This window comes from Fusarium musae, chromosome 8, assembly GCF_019915245.1.
Source record: "Fusarium musae strain F31 chromosome 8, whole genome shotgun sequence".
Lineage (NCBI taxonomy): Eukaryota > Fungi > Ascomycota > Sordariomycetes > Hypocreales > Nectriaceae > Fusarium > Fusarium musae.
The window spans coordinates 571,291-595,240 of NC_058394.1; the positions used below are offsets into that span (position 1 = coordinate 571,291).

General features: G+C 47.8%; 11 protein-coding genes across 11 annotated transcripts; 5 read left to right on the forward strand and 6 right to left on the reverse strand.

Moving 5' to 3' along the window:
- Window positions 1–372: 372 nt before the first annotated feature.
- On the forward strand, window positions 373–1,322 carry J7337_010419 (uncharacterized protein; the record flags this gene model as incomplete). Its single annotated transcript, XM_044828004.1, has 2 exons — window positions 373–1,203; window positions 1,248–1,322. The coding sequence occupies 2 exons, from the start codon at window positions 373–375 to the stop codon at window positions 1,320–1,322; spliced, it is 906 nt and encodes a 301-aa protein (XP_044676558.1).
- A 279-nt stretch (window positions 1,323–1,601) lies between these two features.
- On the reverse strand, window positions 1,602–2,942 carry J7337_010420 (uncharacterized protein; the record flags this gene model as incomplete). The annotated part of the gene is made up of 1 exon (XM_044828005.1): window positions 1,602–2,942. One exon carries the CDS (start codon window positions 2,940–2,942, stop codon window positions 1,602–1,604), a length of 1,341 nt encoding a protein of 446 aa, XP_044676559.1.
- Window positions 2,943–4,137: 1,195 nt separating this feature from the next.
- On the reverse strand, window positions 4,138–5,861 carry J7337_010421 (uncharacterized protein; the record flags this gene model as incomplete). The annotated part of the gene is made up of 3 exons (XM_044828006.1): window positions 4,138–4,602; window positions 4,646–5,680; window positions 5,727–5,861. The coding sequence occupies 3 exons, from the start codon at window positions 5,859–5,861 to the stop codon at window positions 4,138–4,140; spliced, it is 1,635 nt and encodes a 544-aa protein (XP_044676560.1).
- A 909-nt stretch (window positions 5,862–6,770) lies between these two features.
- J7337_010422 (uncharacterized protein) lies at window positions 6,771–7,541 on the reverse strand (the record flags this gene model as incomplete). The annotated part of the gene is made up of 1 exon (XM_044828007.1): window positions 6,771–7,541. The coding sequence occupies one exon, from the start codon at window positions 7,539–7,541 to the stop codon at window positions 6,771–6,773; it is 771 nt and encodes a 256-aa protein (XP_044676561.1).
- An 852-nt stretch (window positions 7,542–8,393) lies between these two features.
- J7337_010423 (uncharacterized protein) lies at window positions 8,394–9,996 on the forward strand (the record flags this gene model as incomplete). Its single annotated transcript, XM_044828008.1, has 3 exons — window positions 8,394–8,572; window positions 8,617–9,063; window positions 9,111–9,996. The coding sequence occupies 3 exons, from the start codon at window positions 8,394–8,396 to the stop codon at window positions 9,994–9,996; spliced, it is 1,512 nt and encodes a 503-aa protein (XP_044676562.1).
- Window positions 9,997–10,903: 907 nt separating this feature from the next.
- On the reverse strand, window positions 10,904–11,369 carry J7337_010424 (uncharacterized protein; the record flags this gene model as incomplete). The annotated part of the gene is made up of 2 exons (XM_044828009.1): window positions 10,904–10,923; window positions 11,021–11,369. The coding sequence occupies 2 exons, from the start codon at window positions 11,367–11,369 to the stop codon at window positions 10,904–10,906; spliced, it is 369 nt and encodes a 122-aa protein (XP_044676563.1).
- A 43-nt stretch (window positions 11,370–11,412) lies between these two features.
- Window positions 11,413–14,874, reverse strand: J7337_010425 (uncharacterized protein; the record flags this gene model as incomplete). The annotated part of the gene is made up of 4 exons (XM_044828010.1): window positions 11,413–11,490; window positions 11,529–12,952; window positions 13,283–13,885; window positions 13,953–14,874. 4 exons carry the CDS (start codon window positions 14,872–14,874, stop codon window positions 11,413–11,415), a joined length of 3,027 nt encoding a protein of 1,008 aa, XP_044676564.1.
- Window positions 14,875–15,634: 760 nt separating this feature from the next.
- Window positions 15,635–17,269, forward strand: J7337_010426 (uncharacterized protein; the record flags this gene model as incomplete). Its single annotated transcript, XM_044828011.1, has 1 exon — window positions 15,635–17,269. The coding sequence occupies one exon, from the start codon at window positions 15,635–15,637 to the stop codon at window positions 17,267–17,269; it is 1,635 nt and encodes a 544-aa protein (XP_044676565.1).
- Window positions 17,270–17,934: 665 nt separating this feature from the next.
- Window positions 17,935–18,528, forward strand: J7337_010427 (uncharacterized protein; the record flags this gene model as incomplete). Its single annotated transcript, XM_044828012.1, has 3 exons — window positions 17,935–18,023; window positions 18,076–18,241; window positions 18,322–18,528. 3 exons carry the CDS (start codon window positions 17,935–17,937, stop codon window positions 18,526–18,528), a joined length of 462 nt encoding a protein of 153 aa, XP_044676566.1.
- A 666-nt stretch (window positions 18,529–19,194) lies between these two features.
- J7337_010428 (uncharacterized protein) lies at window positions 19,195–19,822 on the forward strand (the record flags this gene model as incomplete). Its single annotated transcript, XM_044828013.1, has 2 exons — window positions 19,195–19,291; window positions 19,338–19,822. The coding sequence occupies 2 exons, from the start codon at window positions 19,195–19,197 to the stop codon at window positions 19,820–19,822; spliced, it is 582 nt and encodes a 193-aa protein (XP_044676567.1).
- A 611-nt stretch (window positions 19,823–20,433) lies between these two features.
- J7337_010429 (uncharacterized protein) lies at window positions 20,434–20,871 on the reverse strand (the record flags this gene model as incomplete). The annotated part of the gene is made up of 1 exon (XM_044828014.1): window positions 20,434–20,871. The coding sequence occupies one exon, from the start codon at window positions 20,869–20,871 to the stop codon at window positions 20,434–20,436; it is 438 nt and encodes a 145-aa protein (XP_044676568.1).
- Window positions 20,872–23,950: the final 3,079 nt, after the last annotated feature.

Here is a 23,950-nt window from a genome sequence, read left to right on the forward strand (position 1 = left end):
TGTCTGAGTGAAAATTCTATTGGTCGCTTACACGCACCCCTTGCTGGATACTCTCACGTCAGCCGCTAATAGCGATTTGCAGGGATTGTACACGGCATGTGGGCGATCCCTCGGATACTGAAGCCCTTTGTAAGTGAGTGTGAGATTTAAGCAAAACTCCATTTAAAATGAAACCGTATTTTGCAATACGGGATTCCGTGCGGTGAAGCATTTGTTTTCGGACCATCCACGACTGAGACTTCACAGGGTTGATTAACTTTTGCACGCGCGGCACGGAAGGGCAGTGTTACTCTACGGCCCGGTTTCGAAGCTTGTAAATATCTCCACGTTAATGAAAATTGATGCTGTAATTTTCTTGCCTCACTCACCAACATGGCCGCTCTCGCTGCACTCTGCCTTGCATTGGCTTCCCAGGGCCTTACAGCCTGGGCCCTCGGTTTCACTGCCCCCACAAACCTTGCCCGACCTGCTATTGCAGCGGTTGTTGCTCTGCTTACCTGGTTCTTCAATCAGGCCATTCTCGACGCATTGCCCAGTCGTTTACAGGTGGCGTTGCTATCTACAGGAATGTGGATCCAATGCTTGAAGACGTTTGACGATCTCTGCCTGAGCAGATTGTCTTTCGAGGGTATATCGCCATCTTTTACGAAGCGTGCGTCCTTTGGGGTCAGCAATCTTTGGAACATGCGTGGTGTTGGTACGAGGAAGCAGATATCCCAAATCCCTCCCTGGTCTAGCCAGACACACTCTCTCGTACCGTCTCGCAGCCATGAACTTAGACGACATGTGAGGAATTCTATCATCAGCTTTCTCATCCTCGATGTCTTTGCCGCCCAACCACCTCCAGATCCCAACATGATATCTCCCCAGAAGGAACACTTGCTGACACGCATCGGCCAAATCACTCCCGAAGAGGCAATGTTTCGCTTCTTTGCCACCTTTGGTTTCTGGCTCAACACCTTTTGCGTCATCCATCTTATCAACAGTGCTTTTTCTCTTCTATACCTCAGCCTAAACCTATACCCCGTCGAAATGCTACCCCCGATCTGGGGTAGTCTCTCCGAGGCTTACAGCGTTAGGCGTTTCTGGGGTAATTTCTGGCATCAGACGCTACGACGTCACCTCACCTCCCTTTCAGACTTCCTTGTCCATGGGATTCTTCGCATGCCAAAGGGTCTTGTTTCTCGTTACTGCAAGCTTATCGTGTGCTTCTTTATTTCTGGGGCTTTGCATTTCCCCGCTGATAGGGCGCTTGGGATATCGGTGAAGGAGACCAACGTTATCAACTATTTCGTTACAACTGCACTGGTGATTATTTGTGAGGATGGAGTTCAGCATGTTTTTCGTGGTATACAGGGAAGCTGGCCAAGACGGTTTGGGTACTTTTGGGTTATGCTTTACATGTACTTGATGACTCCATCATGGGCATATCCCGCTGCAAGGGTCGTAAAGCCTGGAGACCAATTGGTCTCCTTCTCTGTCATCAAGCAGTTCATACAATAGATTATACATCAAATTCATGTCGCGAGTGATTAAACTTGGCAAACGGGAATTGAGCGATTCATCATCGAAAGCGATTCTAGCAATTGACTCATGGTATCCTAAACACGCCGTAGTCTGACAAGTAAATCTCTATCAACCCTTGCAACCCCCCTCGCTTCGTTCCCAACTTCAGGCCCTCTTTCCGACGTCTTCCCATCACGATCTACAAACCTTAACGGCTCAATCTCAAAGTGTGCAAAGAACAAAACAACCGCTGACAGAATCTCCTGCTTAGCGTAGTTCCGCCCCGGACACATCGCTGCGCCGCCTCCGTAGGGGAAGTAATTGCCTGCTGAGATCCCAGAGTTGCCTTTCTTGATGAAGCGCTCTGGCCAGAATTCTTCTGGGGGATGTGTTGTTGATGACCATACTTCTGGGGCGTTGTGGGCTAGGTACGATGGTGCAAGGACGAGATTGCCTTCTTTGAGTGTGTAGCCGTCTAGTTCGATCGAGTTTCGTAGTTTGCGAACTACAAACACGGACGATCTTAGACGAAGACACTCAAAGTATACTGAGTTGAGTAGCGGTAGCTTCTTGAGTGCCACGATGTCGACTTGCTTGGTATCCTTATCAAAGACTGTAGCGACTTCTTCCTGTATTCTTTTGAAAATCTCTGGTCGGCGAAGAATCTCAATGATGATCCAAGACGTCATTGGAATAGCATTTGAGTTGATACTCCAAATGAGACCCATCTGAAAAGAAGCTCTACCATCAAGGCCAATGCCATATTTCTCCATGGCAACTTCTCTCTCCCGAACAAGCTTAGAACCAAAGTTTGGTTCCCAGTCAGGGTTTTGTTGGTGACAAGCTCTCCAATCAAGGTTTTTCCAACCTTGATCGAGATAGCCTTTTACGGTCTCCAAACACTTATCTCTGGCGTTGGACCCTTTTCGACATAGAAATTTGGGAATGCCGTAGAGTAAAGACATGAAATCTTCATCGTAATCCCAAAACACATCTGCGAAATTGGGATCAATGTCAAAAACCTTTCGACCAGCGAGAGCAATGGTAGAAGCTCGAAACATATGATGCTTCATAAACTCATCAATACCGATCTCAATAGGTCCCTGAGTACCAACAGTACTGAGCTCATCGATCATGGTATTAATGAAAAGCTCTGTAAGGGCAGATACCGCATTGGTGCCAATGAGGTGGGCCTCGTAGATCTCATGAAACTTTCTCCATATGCGATCTTCCTCACGAGTCTCGGTTAACGGTAATCGCGACGATCCTGATATATCCTTTGCTACTAATGCAGCATCTTTTGCAGGGAGACGTTTGACTTTCTGAGCTACTCTGAGTGCAAACTCTTCGAATGTGAGTTCTTTCGAACATCGAAAGACTTGTTGGACGTTTCTTGTGCCGTGGATGAGATAGGCGTGGACGTTGCCTAGACGCATGCGAATGGGTTCACCATTGTCGACTTTTTGTCTAGTAGATGTTAGTTGGGAAGGACAACAAGAACAAATGACCTACACAATGGAATTGAAGAATCCATGGGGATTTCTGATCAAACTCAATGCCGAACCAACCCCTGGTAACACATATGGAAGTGTCGATGGTTCTTTTCCCTTATACCGTCGATCACAAAATCTCTGTACCGAATACCGAATCGTAGTAATACAGTGCGTCGAGAGAAATAACAGCACCGCCACCAGGGCAATACTACTCGCTGAAGTGTTTAAGAAAGGGGCGTTCATCATATCAAAATCGAACATGTCCTTCAAAACTCTTGATGGCACTCTCAGAGAAGGCATTCTCGCAACGTGATAAAAGAAATTGTCATCCGCTGCCAAACACCGGCCCGGATATTGTCATGCAAGGAATTCTCCTGGACTCCATAAATAGAGCTACTGTCTAGGCTACCGACCAACAGGTTCGTAATTACTGGGATATGGGATTCATGACTGTCAGCTTGTTGGACGTTATCCACACGCCGACCATTACCTGAAGCAGGGTATCATTGTTGAAACGACTAGTGAGCCTTTCTGAGGACCTTTTTGCTTTGGTCAGTCTTTGGGATGCCTGTGATAGTGGTCTACGTTCTGAATGGACGGGCTATGTGGATGCAAGGAGGCAAGTCGGTTAGATAGAGATCTACGCGATCTTTGTTTATCTCATGCCCCACCATGTCTTCACTGATACTCATCTACAGGGCGTGTAGTTTTATGATTACCTAAAGACTCTCAAGTCACGTTGATAGAAACGGATGCGGCGGCATTTTGGCCGCAGAAATGCTGACAGCAGACTTCCTACAAGGGATGAAAGCGGTTTATAATCTCACCTAATTCCTCCGGGCTATGCTACAAACGTAGAATCCATAGACGAGTTTCTGACTTAGTGGGTCAATTTACTAACATTCTGAATCTGTTTGTGATAAAATCATGCTTTGCCTGACACGTAACAGTCAGATAGCGGGCCAAACACCAAGGATAATCGTGGCTTGCGGATCCCGTTTTAGACCCGGGACATTGTGGAGCCAAAAAGCCAGTGTACTCTGCCCAAATGAAAGGAATCATTCTGGAACGCGTAGCATTGATGTAACCTCCACCAGCCCTACATACGACCCAACAACAACCATCCATCTACGCTAAACTATACTCTGCGCACACACCGCAGCTTGATCTTCTCAGGGTGCTTTACCTTGAGCAGGAAATTGAAACTAGACTGCTTCGCCTCCTCCATCAGGGCCCTTGCCGCCGCCTGGTCACCTTCTGCAGGCTCCACGGTGTAGTCCTTGAGGAGACACGCCATGACGGCTACGAACTCTACCTGTGAGAATTTCTTGCCGGGGCATACTCGCGGGCCTGCTGCCCAGGGGAGGAAAGAGCCTGCTGGCATGGTGGCAAGCTTTTCGTCGGCGGTGATCCAACGGCTGGGGAGCCATTGGAGCGCGTTGTTGCCCCATGAGGCGGTGGATGTGTGTAGGCCTGCTAGGTTGACGCCAACAAAGGTGTTTTTGGGGATTGTGTATGATGTGCCGTTGACTTTGAGGGTTTGGTCTACGAGTGTTGTTTTGGGGACTGCTCTTGCTGCACCGAATAATCGGAGTGTTTCGTGCTGGTGATGTCAGTAGTGATCAGTTGGCAGGCATTTGACGTACCATGATTGCGAGAACACGCTTCAGTTGAGGATAATATGTCTCATAGTCAAGGTCCTTCAAGCCGACTCCAGCTGTGACTTGGTCGACCTCTTCCGCTGCCCATTTCTGCCATTCGGGATTCGCTGCGAGGAGGATTGTCGCGTAAGCAAGAGTGTTGGACGTTGTTTCGTGACCAGCGAGGTTATAGCTGAACAAATTGCCATAGATCTCGGAGTCTGTCAAATGACGAGTCCCTTTACCTTCTTTGTTCTGGTTCTCAGATGCTCGTACCAGAATACTCATGAGGTTATCCTGTTCTTCTGCTCCAGTATCCATAGCCTCGCGCTCTTCAGCGACCATCTCAGCCATGTACTGTCGAAAGTTGACGACAGCATCTTGAACCTGTTTGAACTTGGAGGGCAGCATCCATGTAGGAAGGTTGAGTGTCGCTGTAAAGACAGCAGTGAAGAGATTGCCGAGAATGAGACTGAGAGAATCGCGATATGTGAGACTGTGATTCTCTAATGCACTCTCTAAACCGCTACCAAACGTGTAGCTTCTGCCAAACCCAGCGGCAGTAAGGACATGAAGAGCGAGAACCATGGTGTCGCTTTGAGGGTTAACCACGCCTTTTGGATTCGATGCCCACATCTTGAGCATTTCGGTGGCTTGCTTCTTTGACTCATCCCATACAAGCGCGCTGTTCCTCTCATTGAACGGCGGTGTTGTGATCCTTCGATGTCTCACCCAATCGTCACCTTCAGTCGTCACGACATTGCGGCCAAAGATCTCGAGTGGTTTGTAGAGCGCCACAGCTTTTACAAAGTCTCTGCGGCGGCGACAAAGATCATCAGAAGCCTTTGCATTGCCCGTAAACACGCGGATCTGCTTGGGACTGACAATGATGAAGGTGTCGCCAATTCGCTCTTGAAGATCATGGATCTGTTCATAATTCCAGTCTCGACTGTTGTATTCCACAAAGTTACCGAGACCAAAAGGTAAGATCTTTCTTAGAAGAGGCTCCAAGAAGCTGCTGCAAAGCAAATACGGGACATTCTAAAGGCATTAGCTGCAGTGGATTTTTGAAGAAAGCTCAGCTTACGGATGGATCAATTGGCGTGATGAGAACTGGAAGCCCGATAGCTCTAGCTTTCTTGTAGTTGTAGAGTAGCTGCAGTGTACTCAGTCCGACATATGCCAGCAACAGGCCGCCGAAGGCGTAAACAGGTGATATCATGTTGTCTGAAAAGTCGTGATGATAATTAGATGAGGGTTGGAGTAACGACGAGAATGGAGTGTTAAATAAACCGTTTACAGTGGGCTACCGCTAATTCTAGTGCGTAAAAGCCACTGAGAGCACTGATGATCACTTGTTTCAGCACGAATGCACCTAAAAGTTGCGTTACGAGAAACCCGCGGACCACGGGCGAGCGACTGTGCTAGGCATGTTACAAATAGCTTCGAGGCGTTTTAAGTAGTAATATTTATCTTTGAGGCACTTCCAGATACTTTGCGATTAGCAGTCATGAGCCACTGAAGCATGTCGCCATGCTGCTGCTTCATCTCGGGGGTGCTGTCCTTGCTATAAGGAAACGCTTTACGATATGGGAAGGGTTTTATGACCTCGTCTCATTTTTGTGAACAGTTTCTACTCCAATACTACCAACAGCTCATAACCTTTGCCATCGGCTTGAAAGCACTGAGCCTGATAAGTTCCGTCTCCGGGCGCTGCTGCAAAATGACAGGAAACCACCGAACCGGTCCAGCCCAAGCAAGAAAAGAAATAACCCAAAAATAACCACCAATTCTCGCCAACAATCTCGTAAACTTGTACTTCCACAGAGGAAGAAACAAGTCACCAAACACATCCTCCAGCATCAGCCCGATCAATTGCGTACTAAAGAATTGAATCGCTCCGCTGTCCCTTGCAGACACCGCGCTGCCCATATCACTTGGAACATGAACCAAGCCAGATAATGCAAAAGCAAGAAGAATTTTCAAATATCGCGATGAAAGCGAATAAGACTTCATGCGAAAGATGTTCTTAACAATCCACGTCGCAGTGCCCCGAAGATTGTTCTGCAGCCCTTGGTGCCAAAACGTGCTGGAAAATTAGCGCTCGACCACTAAAACGCACTGTAAAAACTTACGACCAGAACTGTCGGAGACAGCAAGACTCTGTCAATTCACCGAAAATCGGTCTCCAATCTTTGACGGCTTTCGGATTCATTAACACAGATGCTGCGGAGGCGAGGGAGTAACCGCCTTGGATGAAGCAGAATATTGACACGACTGTTGTGACGGTTGCGATATACCGAACTTGCAGCTCTGCCAGTGATACTTCGCTAACACGGCGAAAGATGGGCACATAGTTTGGAGCCATGTACTGCTGATCGAGACTCAACTGCGTCGTGATGCACAGCTTGTGAACAAAATAACAGAGAAGTACTTTGAGAAGATTGATACACACAAATGGCGTCGCAGCAGGCACGTACGTCGTGTCTCGAGAGTCAAAATGGTGAATATTTCTGATCTCCCAAGGCGTGCCCAATCCTCTCATCGAGGACGCGACTTCTTGCCCAAAGACATATCGCTTGCGAAATTCCGCAATCCTCGATTGAGGTTCTTGGTCTTTCTTCTCGCGATCTTCAACGTACGCAATTTTACGCACAATCATGCGCTCAAAGTACGTCAATGAGATTTGCGGAAATGCAGAGATGATGGCTCTAGAGGCCCATCCTGGCGGTTCGACAAAGTCTTCAAACGTAGCGAGCGCAACGAATGTTGAGATGAGAAAGACCATGAAGCCAATTGGGCGAAGAATAGATGTGCGAGATGTGAAGCCTGCAATGTAAATGAAGAAGAATTGCTGTGCTGTCGATATGACCAGCGGGTGAAGGTAGAGTCGACAAGCCATTGTTACCGACAGAACTGAGGGCATACAGAACCTACTGAAAGACTGTGAACTCTTCTGAAGGACTGATTAGACTGCTGAAAGGCTGTTAGTGCTGAGTCTGTTGGCTCTAACGTTAGTATAGCTGATACTCGTACGACAACTGCTTCGCTGTCACTGGCGCTGATGAAACGCCTCTACAGGCTTCATCGCTGTAAGCCATTTCACAACGCTCAACACCAGATCCCAGCACCAACTAACGCTGAACCGGAAACAGTTTCGACAAGACCCGAGTCTATTTTCTGAGATAAGCCGCAAGTGCCAAAGTAACTCACTGGCGCATCGGACAATTGCAAAAAGCCACCCGTGAAAATCTCAACGGCAGAAGCTAGATCCTTTGATGCAACAGTAATCCCGACCCTTGTCTTGGCTAGATAGCCGATGCATCCTTGCTCGTTGTAAGCTAAGCACACGCCCTTGATGCATGCGACTCCATAATCTGTGTCGCTAACTTGATGAGTTTGCGGAGCCGACTTCCGCTACAGAGGGGGCTTAGCTGTCATTGTTACGCCCTTGATCTCGGGATGTCGCTGGTGGAGGTCAGGGACTTTGTCAAGGGTTTTGCATGGGAGCATGAAGACCTCCACTTGCGTATGACACTGATGGACAGTGTAATATGACAGCGCTTACTCTTTCATGCTTGATTTGATGAACTGAACATCCACTGTGACTGACGGCAAAACTGAGACTGCAATTCCTCGGTTCCGTTGCTGAGACATCGGTATCTGAGCAATCCCCACGCAAAACAGCATAACACTTCGTTCAAGCAAATCTGCACTCCGGCCTAGGGTAGACTGAAAGGACTTGACCATTACAATGGCTCTGAGCAACCTCACCATTGGGGTAGTCTGCTGCGTAGTGGTAGCCATCATCGCCTTGGCTACCAGAAAGCAGCCCGATGCAAGAGAACCTCCCTACGTTAAGGAGACTGTCCCGTACTTCGGTCACATCTATGGACTCTTGAAGCATGGCTTACGATACTTTGATCTTGTCAGGTAAGTCTCATGTCACTCTCATCGACCGTCGCTAATCTCATCAGCGCTCAACAACCGCATCCAATCTTCACGATTGACATGTCGGGACAAAAGAACTACATCGTGACATCTCCAGAACTTGTCCAAGCTGTTCAGCGCAACACAACTTCTCTGTCATTCAGCCCAGCTATGATCCCGGCGTTTCGTCGAATGATGGGTTTCGACGAGGCCGGTATGGAACTCATCTTTCGTGATGCTCATACTGAGAATGGCATGTATGGTGAGATCCATAGAGTTCAAAAAGCCTCCTTGCTCCCGGGTACAGAATCCCTTGATGAACTTTGCATGCTCATTCGTGCCAAACTGCTCACTATCGTCAACGAGCTTCCTTCAAGCCAGACAATCGATCTTTATGCATGGGTTCAGGATCTGTTTATGAAAACAAACAATTCTGCTTGTTTTGGCGAGAAGGATCCATTCACTCTCGATCCATCCCTCAAGTCAACATTTTGGTAGGAAGCCTGAACTTAATTACAAGAAGGTTGACTGACATGAACAGGGCCTGGGAAGCTAATATCAAGGTTCTCCTCCTTGGAGTCCCTTGGTTCTTGAGCCCTAAGAAGCACTCCACAGCACAGAGGACTCGCAAAGAGCTCGTCGATGCATTCTTGAAGTATCTCAACGACGACGGTCTTGATTCCGCTTGCTCGTTCATCAAAGAACTTTCGGGGTTGGGCATCCGACGAGGTTTGAGTAATGAGAATAATGCTCGTGCTCTACTTGGCAGCATCCTTGCGATTGTCGGAAACACCATCCCCACGACATTCTGGCTGTTGATATCGATCTTCTCTAGGCCAGATCTGTTGAAGGAGATTCGGTCCGAACTTGAAGCCACCCTTGAAGATTCTTCTTCTGGGACAATATCTCTCGACTACAACACCATTCGTGAAAAATGCCCGGTCTTCATGTCAACTTATGATGAAGTCCTCCGAATGACGAGTGGCATTGCCACAGTGCGGTATACCAACGAAGACACTCTCATCCAGGACCGCTGGCTGCTGAAGAAAGGGGCTCAAGTCCAGATGCCAACAGCGTTCATCCACGCCGATCCAACAACCTGGGGTGCGGATGCGGATGTCTTTGACCACACAAGATTCCTGAAGTCCAAGGTCCTCACCAAGGATCAGAAGACCCGAAGAGCTGCCGCGTTCAGGCCATTTGGTGGTGGTAATACCCTCTGCCCTGGTCGCCACTTTGCATCTTATGAAGTCCTGACCTTTGTGGGAAGCGTTCTGCTAGGTTTTGATATGGCTCCAACGGTGAAGACCTTCGATGTTCCTCAAATGGACAGGTCGAAGCTTCCTTTGACGTCTCTTAAGCCAGCTGGTGATATTAAGGTGAATTTGTTGAGGAGACTTGGTTGGGAAGAGGCGCAGTTTAGATAGGGCACGATGGGAAGATTCTGTACAATGTTGTGAATTGACTGGAAGTTCTTCAACGGAATATGCCGCTACAAGCTCTTCATCTTAATTCTATTGATATGCGTGATTCATTCTTGATCTTTTGTAGATTCTCTGTTTCTAGTAAATCCCCGTAGTATTGGCAAATAGCTGCTGGGTGGCGATTGACCCCCAGGGCCGAGATGGAAGCCATGGCTTTGTGAGTACCCTTGGCCATTATTCAGTCTAAATCATAGATATCAAATGAATCCTTGAACGTAATGGCTACCGTAACAAACCTGGGTAAGCTACCCAATGTTGAGGCTTACCAGGACCCTGAATCGGCTGCTTCCATAATTCCTCAAGACTCATATTCTTTCGTCGAACGTCATCCCCACTTCCTCCATAGACTTCCCTAGTATAGGTAGATGTCATTGCGAGGAGTGTTGCCTTTACTGTAGGTCCGTTGGTCACTGGCGTTCCGCTCTCAAAAATAGTTTCTTCGAGATTGTCTGCGTCTGGACAACCACAGCCTTTTGCGCTGTTATCTCTGGGCGACGACTCACAAGCCATACTGCCTACTATTATGTCACTACTGAGTGTAATCTGGCAATCAATGATCGCGATGGGTATCTCTTCAGTCGTCTCCAGTTGAATACGTGCTCCTGATTCATCTGGATCGGGACATGATCCGCCAACTGTGGCCTAAAATAATGGTTAGTCTTCCAAAAAATAATAGGTCACTGTCCATAGAAAGCGTTATTATGATAAGGCAAAAGATTGGGGGATCAAAAGAGTCTTCAGGCCTAACAGAAAAACAAAGAGTAAATATCAACACAGATAGGCATTATTCCCCTTGCCATAAGGGCTAATGTGATGGTGGCAGGGTTGATGTTGCGCCTTTCAACGCCTTCTAATCCTTTCGAACCCGAACTTACTTGAATGAAGTGCTTTGTTTCCATCAATGGAGTCATAGAAGATGGTTTCAATGGTTTCTGGCCCACTAACCTTCCAGCTTCTATTTGCTTACAGGTTGGCAACATGAGATCATCAGAGATAGAAACTGACACGCCAGGGTCTGGGCTTGGCAGATAGTTCTCTCCGAACAACGACTCTAGAGACGCATCACTGTCACAGGGGGAAGTCCTTTCTTCCTCATCCGTATTTCTACGCGTAGCAGTCGACCTGCCAGCGGTGAATCTTTCCAAAAGCACAAGCTTTTGTTCATCTGCTTCACCTGTTGCTCGACTCTTTGTCCGCCTTTTGCGTCTTTGGATAATGAAGTAAGTCAAGTAGTCAGCTCGAAAACCATTGTTAACGGCATCAAGATTGACTGTGACGGGGATCTTGCCACCGATGGGGGATGTTCTATAGGGCATGTCGACAGAGAAAGATATTCCCGCGTTTTGTTGTCTGGACAATCTATTCCTGGGAATGCTTTTCTTCTCCCTCAGCTGATTCGGAATTTGAATGACCGGTAAATGTTTCCTGAGGTGAAACCTTTCGTAGAATCCGGAGAGACTCATAACAGCACATACAGTCCACCTGGTGTGTTGGTTGAAGCAGTTCTCGGCGTGGGCATAAAGACAATCAATGGGTGACTCAAACGGGTAACTGTAAGACCCAGGTGGGAAGGAAACATGCTCTGCCATAGCAACACCGTCATTCTCAGGCCTTCTTGAATTTCTTTGCGAGTTCCCTTCATCGAGAATAAAGGTGCAATTCCCAAATTTTGTGTCGGGGATGGCATGGGCATCGAAGAGCCTAAGTCTCCAGCATTGGAAGTAAAGGCCATCTCCACTTCGTTGTTTTCCTTTTCTAAGTTTCCAGTCTTCCGTATCATTCTGGGCTGTTCCGGATACACTGATTTCAATGTAGATCGACTTGATATCAACGGGCTTGTATGTCGTGATGTTCAGCCTACCCTGAAAGGTCATTGGCGAAGCATCAGTTAAACCTAAAAACGGGTTTTCATCGTCTTGTAAGCTAAAGACAAGAATAGGGTCGTTAAAACGAAGTTCCCAAGCCAAGTCTAGCAGACGATCCATTGACTCCAGGGTGGAGGAGCTAGCTTTAGTAGAAGAGTCATGGCCACCTTTTTCAGGAATAATTTCTCTCTGGTGCTGGTCAAGGTTCTCGTACTCAGGTTCGAGTAAGGAATGCGCATTAGAAGTCGGCGAAAGTTTTGGTCCTGTGCTAGCAATCAAAGCCCGCTTGCGATTTTCCAGCTCGGTCAACATATGATCTCTCACCGTTTTAAGTCGTGAAACAAGACTGACGGTTTGATCATTCATGTGGCCGTTCAAGCGCTCTGAGATGGTCGCAGCTGATGACAAAGCCTCTTCAGCTATTTCAAACTCCCTTGTGTTCTCACACGATCTTGCCAAACCACAAAGAAGCTGCAGAAGTATTTTCTCATCCGGGTCTCCTCGGCTTGAGGACCGAATATACTCGATCGCCGAAGTAAACATAGTCTTGGCAATTTCGGACTTCCCCATCAAAAGGTAAACATCAGCGCCACATAGACATACCGTAAAGTAGGCCTCGGCAAACCTCCCATATATGTCGATATCGCGTGCTTCGACGTGCTTCCACAACAGATCCAGACAACGGTTAAATATGTTGAATAAACTTAAGACTTCACATTTGTCGTGCACTGATAGAATGTGCCTTGAGAGACTGTAAGTTGCTTGAATGATCCAGGTGTCTCGGTCTTCCATGGTAGCAAGTCTCCACTGGCAGATGGAAGTATGGAGGGAGAATGACAGCAGAGTATGGTCGTTTGCTTGCTTCTTGGTCGCAAGAAAGATTTGGCTTAGCTCGTCGATGGCCTTGTTGAGTTTGATCTTGCTCTTGGCTAGAGCCTGCAGCTGTTCCCATGGGCCCTGATTTTCATTACCATCAACTTCAATCAGCTCCAGGTTGTACACGAGTGAGAGAGGAATCGCGAAAGGTCCAAATACTGAACAGAATGTCATCAGAAGTGCTGAATCTTTGCTTTTTATCGAAACTGATTCATAAATCGAATTAAGCATGCTAAAAAGAGAGTCAATTGCCCCGTCTCTGGTCCAAATCCAGACCCCAGAGTCAATCACAAACTGGGCAAGTTCCGGGTAATCGTTGGTGAATTTTGCGGCAAATTCATCCAGTGGTATTATCCCGCGTTGGTGAAGAACACCTGCGAGCTCAAGAGCCAGAGGAAACCCGCCAAGAAGCTTAGCCGTATGCCTGGCTGCATTTCTGACTTTGAAAAGTTAGCAACGAGCAAGTAATATTGAAAGTGTAGACTTACCATCTGCTTCATGATCCACACCGTCCTCGTAAGCTCTCCACAAGAGAAGCGACTGAGACGCCTGGATGTCCAGATGCTCAACAAGAATTTGTTTGAGCCGCAGAGCTCTTGCCGTAATTAGATTTGTCGAAAGGACGCATAAAGAACCATGATTCATGTCCAGAAACGGCTCCAATAGGCGCCTGTTCGGGATAGGGCCATTGGCGTTATCGATCACAGTCAACCAGTTCCCGTTGGGCGCTGTTCGAAGCCATTCTAGAACAAGCTGACGCGATGAAGAGTTCTCCCTCCCTGCCCGAAACTCGGGGTATGTTTCGCAAATACGGTCCGAGCAAGTTAAAAAGGACTCTTCTATGATTTCGTCTGAGGATGAATCGATCCATAAGATGGCAGAGAATTTTCCGTTCCGTTGTGCAATATACTCGCGAACCAGCTGTGTCTTGCCAGATCCGGATATTCCACAAATAACGACGCCTTTTCGTTGACTTGTGGCTTCGAGGCATGCTATCATCTCCGAAAGCTCAGTTCCTCTACCGAAGAACCGGTCTGTAGTTGGTGGAAGATCACATAGAATGGTACCGCAAATCAATTGCTTTGCCATATCTATCAAGCTTATTAGAAGATGTAATAAACGAGACAGATTACTTGCCGGAACTTGATGCCGCCTTACCCCGGCCCAACTCATATACTACAGCTTTCGCATACGCTGCGGCCATTGCGGCAGCATAAGGCTGCCATTCCTTATTCTTGTGCTGGTCGGCATAGTCGCAAACGCCTCTGATCACTCCAACAGGTATGCGATTCATCGTCCCTGCAGCCTCCATCTCCAAACCGATCACCCCATAACGGTCTCTTATTTCATTTCGCTTGAGGGTGCTTTTCGTCAATTTGTCTCCAGACCCAATACAGCCGTACCATACCCGAGTTCGTCTTTCCGTAGGCCGCTGCATTCTCTGGACGGGTCTATCAACTCCATCGCCACGGACATCGTAGAAGATATCCTTATTTTGGCCAGGATCTGCAAACGTCCCTCCTGGGTGTTCTTTGTCTTTCATCTCCTTGTAGAACATGAGGAAGGAATCAGCGTCATCTGGGGCTCTGATCTTGATGTTGCCAATAGCCGATCTGATGACTGTTTCTGTATTCGCCAGGACCCGGCCAGATCTCAGAAGCTGAAATCCATCAGTTGTCTCTTTTCCCAAGTCATACGCAACCAAGCCGGCACTTTCTCCGTCAGATAGTCCAACAAGTACGTCGCCAAGGCGTATATCGATTGGCGGTATCTTTTGTAGGTTCGGCAGACCTGCCGCGACTCCAACGAGTAGCCCAAACCAGAGGTTGGTGAAGAACTTTTTGATTTGGCTAGCAAGAGCAGCGGCTGATCCGGTTCCATACTCTTGACCGGCTGGCAAAGTTGCGATGACTATATTATGACCATTGATATCTCCCGCGAGGAAGACGTAGTCGTCGCCTCGACTGATGGGGAATCTTCCGTCGTGGCGATTGTCAAGCATATGAAGAGCTGCCTGAGCCTCAATCTCCAAGGGAGTGATCCATGCTATAGTGTATAGCGCAGGGTCAAGTTCTCTCATGCTGTTTCAGACTAGTTACCCCGATTGATAGAGGTTGATGATGAACATAGGTAGCAGACTTGTGATGGGCAAGCTTGGAAAGAAGCGAGGTGAAAGGTGCATGGTCACCGCGTTTGCTGCGGCCTGACAAGCAGCCTTATCTGGATTTTTCAACCCCCTTGGCTATGCACCTGGCCAATGAGATCTTCAGTTTCATGCAGCTGACTAGGATGTAAGATCCACGTCGGTTGGGAGCTGAGGTCGAAGCCAAGGCAGTTTGGAACGTGATAGCACGTGGTTCTCTTGCCTTGAAATACAGATCCTGAATCTCCACGCTGTTAATTCAAGTATAGATATCAAATTTGATGTTTCTGAGATCATTTTGGGTTAACCAGAAGACATGTTCTGTCAAAAGCGACCAGAGTGATGAAACCAGTACGTAGTGCAAAGCGGCCAGTGGGATATTCAGCTGCATCTTCGATTGGATGGCCAAGCGCCAGACCAAGTAAGCCCAAATAGAAGACAAGAGACAACAGAGAGGGGGAACCGGCAGCCCTATCATCTCAACTCAAATACTGGCATTCCAGATCTCACTGTCGAAATGGACTCTAGTCACTAGTACTGCCTTCGCGAGCCGGCGCATGAAATACGGCTGCTCGATCTTCTTCCGTCAACTGCTTCAGGGGACCTAAGTGGCCGTGTGCGACGATTCAGCATAGGCAGCGCGCCTGCATTCGTGTCCGTTTCGCATGTTTGGGGAGACAAGAAAGCAGACCGGGCTATGTCCCTCGAGTCAGGCTGTGGAGTCAAGAACCTACCGATTTCTCTCAACCTGGAATCCTTCCTCGTCAACATGCTCCGTCATACACCTGAAACCTTGCCACAAATCTGGGAAGGCAATGAGAGGCTACCGATGTGGATCGACATGATCTGCATCGATCAGCTGGACAATAAGGAGAAGGCGTTGCAAATTCCACTGATGCGAGATATCTACTCAAAAGCGAGGTCTGTGGTTGTGTGGATTCATGAATACGACAGCTATCTGCGCTATGCATTTCAGCATTTGCGTCGACTCAGTTCAAATAATCCGGACGACGAGATCCCGTTTGACCCTATGGGCTGGGATGCGATCCGACGCCTGCTTGGTTGCGCGTGGTTCCATCGACGATGGGTGATTCAAGAATCCATGCTCCCAAAGACCGCCATCTTTCTTTGCGGACCGGACTCAATCTCCATGGATGATGTGTTTCGGGGCATTGACATGGCTGTTAAGTCGCTACTTGCGCGACCACGACTGATGAAAAAGCTCAAGCGTTGCAACACGGGCGAAGTACGGCCTGTGAGGGTGTTGAGAGAGCTCAGGCAAGCCTTCGAAAACGATCAAAATCAGTTTGGTCTTTTCTGGCTGATGGAGCATCTCCGTTTCACCCGCGCAACCTTTGCTCACGATCAAGTCTATTCATTGCTGGGTGTTTGTAACCCCCGGGAGGCTGATGCAACTTCGGTTCGATACGATCTAGAGCCTGAGGAGGTCTACAAGCGTTCAGCTATTTTGCACGCAGATATACACGGTAACTTGGAGTTTCTCGGCCTCTGTGCTCCTGAGCAGCGCGACGACACCCTCTGCTCGGGACCAACTGGAAACCCAGTTTTGCGTACTTTCGCAGGCCCTTCTTGGGTGCCCAACTGGCACTCACAGAGGCTGAGGCGCTGCTTGGGTCTCAGCCATATCGACCACGATGAGAGTTTCTTCAACGCCTCTGGAGCAATTCCTTTCAACCCTTCCTTCGAGGGAGATCATCTGACAGTCTCCGGAGTCATGATTGACAGGATCAGTTCAATAGCTGATTTCTGTCCTCGCGATAGAGCTCCTGATTTCTCGGATGCCAACTCAAAACTGTACCAGCAGTATCTGGACTTCTGGATGACTTCAGCGGATGAACCTGCACCGTATTCAGATGCCGTCAGTCGGGCAGAAGCCTTCATCCGAACTTTGAGTTTAAATGGGATTTACCTGGAGCCCGTACCCTCGCCTGATGATATTCCAACTATTTTCTACAACTGGTGCAGTGGCTCAGCACTGTGTAAGCGGCTAGAGACGTACGGATTCAAGCCCAAGAGCAGTGGCACGGGGCCTGGAGAAAAAGCTTTTATCAGAATGAAGCGTCTCGTATCTTGGGATCCATTCATCACTTCCAAGGGCTACATGGGCCTTGGTCGGGAGGGTGCTGCCATGGGTGATGAGATTTGGCTCATTGGGGGCTGTAGTACCCCTGTTTTGCTTTCCGCTGTCACGGGTGATTCGCCCCAATATGAAGTGAAAGGAGAGGTTTTCCTTGATGGATTCATGTTTAAGGGTCAGTTCGCGAAATCAAGCCACCAGAGCTCGAAAGTTGAGCGAATTGTTCTGGTTTAGAGGATGAAGGATAGCTCTTTGCTCCATTATTTACAATTAAAAGCTATAGCTGAACGCTTGTATCTCTCGGGAAATCTAGGATGTCCTCCAGGACTGGCAACAGCCTACAAATCTCCAACTTTTGATCTTATTTCTGGGACTGCCTTTGAATCTTTCGTCTGACATCCATTCTCTAGAAAGTAGTTATTGTCCATCAAAAGAGCGAGCTTCCCGTACTGCGTAAAAGTATATTTCTGTCAGCCAAAAGTGTATTATTGAACTGAAGACTTACGAGTATAGTCAAAGTTTATAAACCGTCTCTAGTGCCGAAGTCAAATGTATACTATCATTTATGCCAAACATATATACCGAACCAAACTTGAGGCATATACATGAAAATCTCGTTCTTTAGACTATGACCACAAACAATGACTCGAACTGCTTTCCTCACTAGCCTCACACGGATTCTCGACATCTAGCTTGACTAAGTCTTTTGTCACGCATGCGTAATCACTTATTCAGGAGTGACATTCAGGTCATCGCCGAGATCGCCGCAGTCAGCGCGCCGCAATACGCCCCGCTTTTGCCGCATATCGTCTCCTCAGATAGTATAAAGCTTATGCCTCATCCCTCAACTACATCTTGATATATCCATTACTTCATCTTAGATCTCATCAATCAACAACATGACTGAACAACGACCCCCTTTCCCACCTTACACCAGAGAGTCTGCTCACGTCAAAGTCAAAGCGGCTCAAGATGGATGGAACACCCAGTAAGATACCCTCAACTACTGCGCAAGCCTTCTGACTCACATTATGTTCAAGGGACCCAGCAAAGGTCAAGATGGCCTATACGCCTGACTCAATCTGGCGCAACCGAGATACTTTTCTCAGAGGCCGTGACCAAATTGAGAAATTCTTAACCGATAAATGGAGTCGAGAGCATGACTACAAATTGCGCAAGGAGCTCTTTGCATTTGACGACAATAAGGTAAGTCACATTTCTCAGACAACGCTTAAACATCACAATTCTCTCGATTCTTCAGGAAAGCCTCATTCTGACGCTCGCAGATCGCCGTGCAATTCTGGTATGAGTTTCGCGATGATGATAATCAGTGGTGGCGATGCTATGGACTTGAGGATTGGACCTTTGATGAGAATGGCTTGATGAAGAAGAGGCAAATGAGCGGAAACAATGTCAAGATTAGCGAGGAGGATCGCTGGTTCAAGGATGGCGTTGACGTAAACACTGTTGAGATTGGACCAGAGCACTGGTAGTCGCTCTTCTCACTCCGCTTACGCCACGGCTGAGGTATTGATTATTGATAGACATCTCCAATTCATCTCTTTTCCACTTTATTCCAGTAATGATAATAGCCTGAAGTTCATTTCTTGCAAATCCACCACCGCCACGGGAAGTCAAGATTATGATAGTTTGGTATTGATAAGACACCACGCAGATGGTCCTTGATATTCAATTGAGCCAGTTGACATCCAATCACGACTCAGGAATCCGTTTTGTTCTGGGAGGGGGTTGTTTCGGTGAGTTTGACAAGGGGCCGAGGGATGAAACGTAGGATCGACCAAGGTCTTGCATAGACGATCTTGAAACACAGCTAAGGGCAGGGGCACCATTCGATATTTATTACCCATACTTATATATCTAACTACCTACCTCCTTCATGAATTTGTCGCTCACATCATCACCATCACCAAAACACATTCTTGAGATCGGCCATGATGAAAAGACCTATTTCTATCCACCTGGCCCTTTTCATGGCCTCGGTAGCCACCGCAGCCGAGTCTACATGTGCTGTATGAAACCCACCATCTTATGATTCTCTAATGCTGACAACGCGACAGATCGACTGCTTCCAAGGCCTCATCACGAATGGCCCTCCCGCGGGATGTAAAGAGGCGACGAACTATCTCTGCTTCTGCACTATGCCTATGCTGCAAGACAACTTTGTTCAATGCACCGACAAGACTTGCGCCGACGACAAGGACGGAGCCATGACTTGGGCAAATGAGCTTTGCTCGAGTAAGTATAATGACTCGTTGATGAATGCCATGCTCACGAAATCCAGAACTTGGAAAGCCTATTGATCTCGGAGGCTCTGAGGGATCTCCCAAGACTGATGAGACTACAGCTGTCAATGCCCCAACTACCAGCGCCAGTGGCGAGGTGAAGCCAACCACCGAGGCTGGAAAGACGACAGATGAGGCACCGACTCCCACTACAGAGGCCAAGACAGAATCCAAGGTTGAGGAGACTTCAAGCGACAAGACATCTACGGTCACCTCAGAGTCATCGGCTGGTGAAACAACAGCAACCGCAACCTCGATCAAGACGACAGTTAGCAAGCCAAAAGAAACGACGGAAGCATCGGGCAGCGCAGCTGAAGCAACGGCTGATCAGACAAGCGATGACTCTGTGGTCATGATTACCGGAACTGCTGATACCGCTACTGCAACTCCGTCTCCGACCGACGGTTCCAATGTAGCCAATTCTGCAGGTCCTCACTTCTACGCTGTTGTTGGTGTTGCTGCCGCGTTTTGGCAATTGCTGTAAAAGTATACGGCTTGATACAATTCTCTAGCATATTTTCACTGGTACATAGGTGAATAGAAGCCCTTGCGTTGATCGCAATTATTTTCCCGAAGCAATTAATCCCGAGCCGCGTTCGTGAAACATCCCGCGTTTGGCGTTGAAAGGGATTTACGATCATTGGTCAATTCTTGAAATAAATCATCCAATCTCGTTTCCCAAAAGGCTATCAAAATGTAAAGGATTCGCAGCTCAGGAAACAATTGGTAGAGCTTGGACATTTGGTTTAAATTACATGTTTGACACCAATCTCTTGAAACGCACTACGGGGCGGATTTCATGCATGGCAATCACCCATTTTTACAGCTGATGGTGTTTCAGCTTGTGATTCCCCAAATTGACCACGTGAGAGTGTTTTGAGGCCATGGAATTGTATTTGTAACGTTTTCTCAACACATGTGAATCTCTTCTTAATTGGCTGTACGGTCGTCACGATTTCACATAGCAGACAAGACATGCATAAAGTTTTCAGCTCATCCTTTCGATAGTTCTCTATATTCATCAGAAAACTTCTCATAATGAGAAACTGGAAAATTCCCTAAATCGTGTCATGTGCGCGACCTCAAAGTTGCTCCCTACAGGCAAATTCCAGAGCAATCATTCCCTCCCTTCTTAGGATCACAGTCATCCGACGGATCATCATAGCAGTACAGACCCTTAGGACACTGCTTTCCAGTGATTCCCCCGCATGTGTGAGGTTTCTTGGGTGCACAGATGCCAGGCTTGTCACAAGCCATGCCGCAGTCACCAGGAGTTCGAGGATCATCAACACAGTGAGTGCCCTTCTTGCAAGGCGGAGGGGGCGTGGCGCGGAAGCCTCCACAGGTTTGGTACTCGTTCTTGAAGTAACACATGCCTGAGCATTTGTTGAGGTCTTTGCAGTTGGCCATGATTGGCTTGCAGGTGGTGTCGTTGGGACAAGGTGCAATTTTGAAACCGCATCCTTGGCCGGAGGATTGAGAGGCGGCTGCGAGGCCGATGGAAGCGGCAATGAGGATGTTTTGGAACAACATTGTAAAGTAATGGGAGTGAAGTTGGCGATCAATCAGTATTCTTGCGGGGAAGTCGGCAGTTATAAGTTTCTAAATAAGCTTAATCAATTCGAATCAGCCTATCCGTACTTAAGCATAGGATTGATCCGTTCATTCACCCGCTCCAGCCGCTTCACTTAACCGTGATTACAGTACCACGAGGTAATGAACGCCACCTCGTATAATTACTTCAATAGTACAAGCCATGACGCAGTACCATCCTCACTGCACTTAAGAAAGCCTCAGCTGAAATGGAATGCCCAGTGGTGATCCGTGCTGAAGAAGTGATTTGCCATTTTTAGATTCGCGGTTTCAGGGCAAGACGCCTCTTTTTTGGGCCGCTTTGCGCTATGATCTGCAAGGACCATTCCAGACCAGCCCATTCTTACATTGAGCTTGACGTTGTATGCAGAAGAAAATGCGGATACGTAATGGATTCTCCGAGTTGAGAAGCTGATTGAAAGGAAGCATGGGATCGATGCAGGAGTCAGCCGACGGCTTGTCGGGAAGAATACTAGGTCGACACATCAGCTCAGCTTACGGGCTTGTCCAAAAGGCCAATGTGCAGTAATGAATTTAACCTATTGGGCGACAATTTTCATTTCATGCCGCTTTGAAACTACGGAGGATCGGAGGACGAAAGCGATAATCCGATTCCAGGTTCTCTGTGCCGGAATAAGCTCGCGGTAATCCGATGTTACCTGAGATCCTCGATAAGGTGAGCGAAACAACACACGCCGAGAAACAGTCGATAGATCTCACAAGAGCCATAAACACATTCTAATTTCACACCAATTATCTATTCTATATACAGAACTATTTTATTCTATCGGCCTCCTGCTACCATGGGCCTGCTAGTGAGCTTCAGGGTCATCTGGCATTGTTGGTAAGAACCTCTCCTTGAGGCCCATTATGAAGGGAAGATACAGATTAAACCTGCTCGATACAAGAGACGAGAGGCAAGAGGCTGGTGCCTGGTGCCTGGTTATTGAGAGAACCATCCGTGTTGAGTCTTCGTGCTTGTTGCCTAAACTATATCGGAGAAACGAAGTTCTTCCAATCCCCTAGCTGGCTATACCTTGCTGTGAGACGATAAGCTTTGCCAGGTTTTGCAAAACATGTTATACCAACCAATAGGGACGTTTTCAGCTCCATTGGACTCGGTGTCCCCGAGGCACCCTCATATATTCCAACCGATGCCTCTTGGTTCAAGAAGCTTCGTGACACGGGCAATGGCCATTCTCCACATTTCCTTCCATACCTCATCCACTCCGAAGCACTACCTTTATGATGGATGCCTGCTGACGGGCTACCTCCTTGGTGCTGTAGATATCGGAGGACGTTGAGGTCGTGGGGGCTTTTTTTTTTTTTGTGCGCTTTCTGTAGACGGGTTGGGTCAGAGTCGAAACGAATGCAAACATCCTTCCCCTTGTCACTCAGATGCAGATTTGGGGCATAGACTGTGCCGTGGTGTTCACGTAAAGGCCAAATTTAAGGGGTTTTCTTTTGCTAAATGTCGAGGATTTGCTGCCAGGTTTTCTTGGGAAGATCGTCCAGCACTTTGAGGGAGGAGAAGACTGGCACACGGCACCAGCAAACAGTGTCGGGTCCGGGGTAATTTCTCGACTTTGATGTTGAACCACTCCCCAATGTTTCGATCGTTCGTAAATCTATAGGCCCTCTTGCCCGCTCGACTTCTGAACTGTAACACCAGATCGAACCCTCTTTCGCGTCAGCAATTTGACGAAGCACTTCTGCGCCGTGGTTCGTTGTCCTTTCCTCGTGCGTATTGCGTTATCGCACGAGATGTTGATGACGAGTCCTTGAAGCTCGGAGCTCGGTTGAGATTCTAAAGTTTTTATGGAATTTTGCGAGCGAATCGTCGAGTTTGCGAGGCAGGATTCCTAGTTGGGTGTTGCATATGGCTTGCTATGGCATTTGGAGTGGTCTTCGCGGACTCGAGCATCTTAACGAGCGGTGTTTTGTTGCGTGTTGATGGCGATGATGTGCTTTTACGAGCTCCTTCATTCTCTTGTGGTGAAGTTTGCTGAAGACAATTTCGATTCAACCAACGCCGAGACTCTAGAGAGTCCACTACCTTGGCTCCACGGGCTCCTTCCTAGGCACTCCCCACGCCCTTTTTGTCGACACCAGACCATGCACCCAGCTAACCATCACCCCTGTTCTCTGAGGATATCCACGAGGTAAACCTCAAAACAAAGATATAACTATGCTCAGTCTACTAATCTCTGGACCATCTGGGCAACATGGCCCTGTAAGCTTGCCGAAGTGTATACACTGCGTCCGTTCACACATCGATCAAATTTGGCGGCTGCCTCCTCACTGGCGCCTATGAGAAGGTGTAATAGCTTTATAAGGTCCGGTATCCAAGACCCTAATTTCTGGCGACAGTTCACCATGCGCGCTGTGGCCCAATGGGCCTAACGGTCATAGTGAAACATTGTGTCTTTTTTTGCCAATGGATGAAACTCTATTGATGTCGCTCAAGTTCGAAAACCCGATAGTCGTGCGTCTTGCAGATGTGCATCTCAGTCGCATGAGGTATATGTTAAGTTACGCAGTGAGTATTTGTCTGCCGACGCTTCACCATGCTATCTGTGGCCTAATGGTCACAGTGAAACATTGTGTATTTTTGCTCGTTGTTGAAACTCTGTTCCCTGTTTCTCGGTTCGAAACCCTCCAAGTTGCGTGACGATGTGAATGAACAACTCTGGCCAAAGAGATATAGACCAAGTTGCGTTTACACATGTTGTCTGCCGACGCTTCACCATGCTAGCCGTGGCCTGACGGTCACGGTGATTATTGTGTTTTTTTGGGTTTTTTCTCAGCCCGGGTATTAGAACTCTACTCCGCAGGTCTCCAGGTTCGAAAACTGCACCCACGTTCAGGAATTTTGTAGCGACTCATGTGTTATAGCTCGGGTTACAGTGTAAGCCAGTGTCTGCCGACGCTTCACCATGCAACGCTGTGGCCTGGCGGTCACAGCGCATCGTGTTTTTTTTTTTTTTCTTATTTTCATCTCTTTAAGTTTTAGATCACT